Source organism: Heteronotia binoei, chromosome 3 (assembly GCF_032191835.1).
Source record: "Heteronotia binoei isolate CCM8104 ecotype False Entrance Well chromosome 3, APGP_CSIRO_Hbin_v1, whole genome shotgun sequence".
Classification (NCBI taxonomy): Eukaryota; Metazoa; Chordata; class Lepidosauria; order Squamata; family Gekkonidae; genus Heteronotia; species Heteronotia binoei.
In genome coordinates this window covers 187,668,386-187,674,759 of record NC_083225.1, presented here as the reverse complement: position 1 = coordinate 187,674,759, position 6,374 = coordinate 187,668,386, and the positions used below count along the sequence as shown (strand labels likewise).

Here is a 6,374-nt window from a genome sequence, read left to right as displayed (position 1 = left end):
TCCCTGGATACCATGGAAGAAATACAAAGAAAGCATCTTGAAGACTAATGAGTGCTAACGTTTTAAGCATGTTTTAAGTTTATCAGAAAATATATATTTTGTGTTTGCCTGTGTTCTTTATAACATTTATATCTCTGCTACCTAATCTTAGGTACACACATGGCCTGGCCTGACATGGCTTGACCCAACCCGACATAGCCCAGGCCCAACAAGGTCTCATTTATGTCAGATCCGGCCCTCATAACAAATGAGTTTGACACCCCTGCTCTAAGCTGAATTAGCGTGAGCTAGCTCACAGATTTATGCAGTCGCTCACAACTTGAATGCCAGTAGCTCACAAGTTGAATTTTTGCTCTCAAGCCTCTGCAGCTTAGAGAGAACATGGGTTGATCCCAAAGAATTCCAAAGGAAGACAGGACTTTAATTTGGTATTTGCTCTCAGCTGCTAGGACATTGTATGCGCAGCTGTGGAAACAGGAAAAATACCAGAGAAATGGGATTGGATTGTGGAAGTTTTATCATGGAGTGAGATGGACAAATTACGAAAACCTTAAGAGACTATGATTTAGATATATTCAAAAAGGAGTGGAAGAAATTTAAAGGATATATGGAGAAAGAGTGGAATGTTAAAAGACATTGGACAATTTTTTAGTATTAATGAGAAAAGAAAAATATTGAACTTGGTTAGTGGTACCTTTATAACTGAAATTAAATTATAACTTCGGGGAAGTCAAATATAGGAGGGAGGGGGGGTTGAAATATCATATGGGTTAGTATAGAAAAGAGACAATTAAGTATTGTAACCATATGTTATTAATAAATTGTTAAAACACAAGACCCCAAAGAATTCATCCGTCATGGGAGCCACCAGCTCAAAGAAAGTCCAGCAGATTTCTAATTCGCTCCCCTCCTCCCCCAAATCATCTACTGGAGTGCAAAAAAGTGCGGGGTAGCGGCGTATCAGAACTCTGGTCTTGCTTCCACATGACAGAAAGCTTTTAGAGCAGTCTGGGGTGCATGGAGGTGGGAAAGCAAAAAGCAATGTAACTTTCCACCTTAAAGGAAACCGATAGGGAGGGCCTGTGGACAAGAGGTAGAGCCTCTGCTTGGCATGTAGAAGGTCCCGGGTTCAATCCCCGGCATCTCCAGCTGAAAGGATCAGGCAGGAGGCGGTGGGAACGTCCTCTGCTGAGACCCTGGAGAAATGCTGCCAGTCTGAGATAACAGGTGTTTTTACACTGACTGTTTGTGACTCTCTATCACCGCATTGGAAACTTACCTTTTACGTTACCTAATGTTCTCATAACTGTTTTGCATCGTCGCTGCCCAAAGCATCTACATTTGTTTTGGTGAGATGAGTTCCAGCGCTGCTGCGACATTTTTCTCGAAACTAGTTTTGATCCAGTCATTTCTCTACAGGTGTCTCAAACTTGTATTGTAGAAGTTTTCATGCGTTTTAAAAGACTCCTCCAAAAGCCACAAGGTGCAGTAATTTGCATGAGAACTGACAGCACTTGAAATTTTTACGTATCATTGCTTGCCTCATCTTGTAATTTAAATTTGTATGGTTTTGCAGTGTTGACATGATTTCCAAGCAATCATAAACATTTAACTAAGCACTGGTATTCCATCTGCCCTCTGATCAGAGACCCCGCCCCCCAATCTGAAACGCTGTCAGCGGGAAATATAGACGTTTGGCTATGCAAAATGAGCGCAGCAAATCCACAAATGTAAAAGGAAAATAATTAAAGCGGAACGGTGGCAGGCGATTTGAAGACTCTAAAACTCTGGATCACACTGAATGTAAAAACACCCAACGACAACAACCTTGATGGAGAAGGGTCTGATTCAGTATAAGGCAGCTTTATGTTAAGGGGAGGGATGGTGGCTCAGTGGTGGAGCATCTGTTTGCCATGTAGAAGTCCCAGGTTCAATCCCCGGCATCTCCAGTTAAAAGGATGAGGTAGGAGCTGATGTAGCTACCTGGGACCCTGGAGAGCAGCTGCCAGTCTGAAAAGACAATAACGACTTTGATGGACCGATGGCAGATTTGGTATGTCAGCTTCATGTGCCTTCGTGTAGATCATAGAATCCCAGAGCTGGAAGGGGCCACACAGGCCATCTAGTCCACCCTCCTGCTCAATGCAGGATCAGCCTAGACCAGGGTGGCCAAACTGTGGCTCGGAGAGCCAGTTTGGTGTAGTGGTTAAGTGTGCGGACTCTTATCTGGGAGAACCAGGTTTGATTCCCCACTCCTCCACTTGCACCTGCTGGAATGACCTTGGGTCAGCCATAGCTGTTGTAGGAGTTGTCCTTGAAAGGGCAGCTGCTGTGAGAGCCCTCTCAGCCCCACCACCTCACAGGTGTCTGTTGTGGGGGAGGAAGGTAAAGGAGATTGTGAGCCACTCTGAGACTCTTCGGAGCGGAGGGCGGGATATAAATCCAATATCTTCTTTCACATGTATTGCGTGACTCTCAAAGCCCCCTGCCCCGTTGGCCGGCTTGAAGAAGGCATTGGTCTCTTTAAATCCCTTCTCCAAGTCAAGCCAGCTGGCAGCTTGGAGAATGCATTTAAAGTTCCTTTCTTTCTACATCTCCCTCCCTCCTTCCTCACCCGTCTATTTCCTTCCTTCCTTCCTTCCTTCCTTCCTTCCTTCCTTCCTTCCTTCCTTCCTTCCTTCCTTCCTCTGACATTCATGTTTTGTGCCTCTCAAACATCTGATGTTTATTCTATGTGGTTCTTACGCTGAAAGAAAGAGCCCCGTGGCGCAGAGCGTTAAAGCTGCAGCACTGCAGTCCCAAACTCTGCTCACGACCTGGGTTCCATCCCCGGTAGCTGGGTTTTCAGGTAGCCGGCTGGAGGTTGACTCAGCCTTCCATCCTTCCGAGGTCTGTCAAATGAGTCCCCAGCTTGCTGGAAGGGGGGGGGGGGGGGAGTGTAGATGACTGGGGAAGGCAATGGCAAAAAGTCTGCCGTTGTGAAAGCAACGTCACCCCAGAGTCGGAAACGACCGGTGCTTGCACAGGGGCTACCTTTACCTTTTATCTTATGTATTCTTGGTGCTTTAAGGAGTCACACTGGGAAGGCTTCGGGAGTCCTGGCCCCACTGGCTGGCCTCCTGATGCCATCTGGGTTTTGGCCACCATGTGACACAGCATGTTGGGCTGGGTGGGCTGCTGGCCTGATCCAACGCAGGCTTCATAACGTTCCCGGGCTCCAGTTTGGTGTAGTGGTTAAGTGTAGAGAGGCAGTTTGGTGTAGTGGTTAAGTGTGCGGACTCTTATCTGGTAGAACCGGGTTTGATTCCCCACTCCTCCACTTGCACCTGCTGGAACGGCCTTGGGTCAGCCATAGCTCTGGCAGAGGTTGTCCTTGAAAGGGCAGCTGCTGTGAGAGCCCTCTCAGCCCCACCCACCTCACAGGGTGTCTGTTGTGGGGGAGGGAGATAAAGGAGATTGGGAGCCGCTCTGAGACTCTGAGATTCGGAGTGGAGGACGGGATATAAATCCAATATCATCTTCTTCTTCTTCTCCCCAGGCTTCGGCGGGGTGCAGTGCTAGGCGAGGCCGCTAGAGGGGGAGGGAGGAGGCGGCCAGGCGCCAGCAGACACCCAAACACCGCCGCCCGCCGGCCACTCCCCTCCGGCACCTGTAGCAGGCCGGGCCGGCGAGCGAGCGAACGAGCAAGCAGGCCGCTTCCCCTCCCCTCTTCTCCCCTTGCATCGAAGCGCTCCCCGGGCCGGAGCCCTGCAGCCCCCGCGCCGCCCTCGCCTTGCAAAGCGGCCGTCCCCCACCCCACTAAATGCATTCTCCAAGCTGCCAGCCCCAGACGTCGGCAGCCCCCTGCACCTGCCTCGAACCGGATTCGCGCCCCCCCCCATCGACAAGCACCACGCCCCCCCCCCCTCCTCTCCAAGATCCGGATTCCAGATCGGCAGTTCGCGCCTCCCTGCGCGCCCGGACCCGGAGTCGCTCCGGCATCATCAACAACAGACTAGAAGACCGGCCCTCTCTCTCCTGCTTCCTCGATCCGGATTGCGAATCGGCGCGAACCAGTTTGCGCCTCCCCCGGGCTGGGAAAAGACTCCTCTGAGAAGATCAGCAGCGCTTGCGAAGGTTTCAGCTCTTTTCCTCGTCGACCCCCACCCGGCTTAAGAGTCGGAGGGAGCGCAAACTTAAGCAGGCGGGCCCCGAACGGCTGGGCAGGGCCACGATCCTGAGAGGTCCCGCGTCTTTCTTGCGGCTCGCCTCCCCTTCCCCGGAGTAACCACGTCGATCCCAATGGGGCTACTCAGACTGATCATTCCCCAGCCCAAGCCAGCAAACCACGCCTTAAAAAAAAAAAAAGCAAACCAACTCATCTCTGGGGGGGGGGCAAACATAAAATAATCTAAACCCCCCCCCCCAGCTTTTTGGTTTCGAAACGGCGCTACTATTAATAGTAAGAAATCCGGCGCGGGGGGGGTGGGAGGGGAGAAAAGGAAAGGGGGAAAAACACACGCCGGAGACCGATCGATCCACTTGCTTTTGTATTGGGCTCGAGCCAAAGAGATCCAGTGACAAGCGCCCCCCCCCCCCCACGGCAAGCCTGCTCACCGCGAGGTAACCTTCAACTAAGGACAATCTGGGGGGACGACGAGGGTGTGTTATGGGGGGGGAGGGAGGAAAGAGGATATCCCCCCTTGGGTCGCCCTGGTCGTTCCGCACCCTTCTGTCCCCCGCCCCCGACCTTGGCACCCCAGATTCCCCCCCTCTCCGCCCCCAAACACTTTGACACCCCCAGATCTCCCCCCGCCGCGCCCCCAAACATGTTGGCACCCCAGATCTCCCCCTGCTGCGACCGCAAACACTTTGGCACCCCAGATTTTCTCCCTCTCCGCCCCCAAACCACTTTGGCATCCCAGATCTCCCCTTCTGCGCCCCCCAAAACACGCTGGCACCCCAGATCTCCCCCCTCTGCACCCCCAAACCACTTTGGCACCCCAGATTTCCCACTCTCCCCCCTCCAAATATTTGGCGTCCTCAAATCTCACCCCTCTGCGCCCCCAAGACACGTTGGCACCCCAGATCTCCCCCTTCTGCGCCCCCAAACCACTTTGGCACCCCAGATCTCCCCCCTCTTCGCCCCCAAACCACTTTGGCACCCCCAGATTTCCCCCCTCTGCGCCCCCAACACGTTGCTACCCCAGATCTCCCCCCTCTGCGCCCCCAATACACGCTGCCACCCCAGATTCCGTCCCCCCTCTGCGCTCCCCCGACCACTTCGGCACCCCAGATCTCCCCCTCCCCTTTAAAAGAATCACTACCCCCCATCCTCAAGAATAATCATAATCATCGTCCAAATAAATCCCCAAGACTCACGTATCTCCTTAACTTCTTCTCGGGGGGAGACTTGCGTAGCCAGCCCGAGCACACCACCTCGCCGCCGCCGCTCATCGTGCCCGGAGAAGCCGGCTAAAGAAGGCGCCCCGCTCGCCTCCGGCCCCGGAGACGAGGCATCCGATCACCAACCAGGGCCGGCCGGCCGTGCGCCCTGCCTGCTGGGGGAAAAAGGGGGCAGGTCTAAGAAGCCCTCTTCCACCGCCGCCGCCGCCTCCTTCTCCGCCTGGTCAATTGCACAATTGCCATTCAGCGCCCCCCCCCCCCCCCGCACCGCCCCTCCGGATCACAGAAGCGGGTCTGTCTCCGGCGACACAACTCGCTCTTGTCTCTCTCTCGGCGGGGAAGAGGCCGCCTCTCGGCCGGAGATAGCAAAACCAGCCTGCTCGCCCGCTCCCCTTGGCTTCGCCAGCTCTCCCGTTAGCAGGCGTCCACGCTGTATTATTATTATTATTTTGCAAGCCTTCCAACTGTTTCGGAGCCAGGAAGCCGGGAAACTCTGCTTTTTAAAAGAAGAGAAAAAATACTCACGCAAATGTAACCTTCCCCCCCCCCCCCAAGAAAAGAAAACACCACGCCTACCTCGCGGTCTTGCAAAGCGCAAACATGCAAGCGCGCCGCTCTTTGCAACAACAATATCGTTTAAAGGCCGTCGAACTTCCCGGTACAGCGGGAACCAAGGGGTTAACGTTGAAGGGCGGGGGGGGGGGAGGGTCCACATAGGGAGGTGTGCGGCTGGATCCTGACTTCATAGAATCAAAGAGTTGGAAGGGACCTCCAGGGTCATCTAGTCCAACCCCCTGCACAACGCAGGAAACTCACAAATCCCTCCCCTTAAATTCACAGGATCTTCATTGCTGCCAAAGGGCCATCTAGCCTCTGTTGAAAAACCTCCAAAGAAGGAGAACCCACCATTTGCTTACAAGTCCCCGGTTACCTAGATAGCCTGGCCGAGGAGCAGCCAAACTGTGGCTCTGGAGCCACATGTGACTCTT

The 6,374-nt window shown here is 53.5% G+C and overlaps 1 protein-coding gene across 1 annotated transcript in view; it reads right to left on the bottom strand.

The window, feature by feature from the left end:
* The window catches only part of LOC132569150 (unconventional myosin-VIIa-like), an 89,377-nt gene extending 83,941 nt beyond the window's left edge, over positions 1–5,436 (bottom strand). Inside the window, exon 1 of the mRNA XM_060235335.1 lies at positions 5,362–5,436. Coding sequence (XP_060091318.1) covers positions 5,362–5,436 — 75 coding nt within the window. The remainder of the gene's footprint in view (positions 1–5,361) is intronic.
* Between the last annotated feature and the right edge of the window lie 938 nt (positions 5,437–6,374).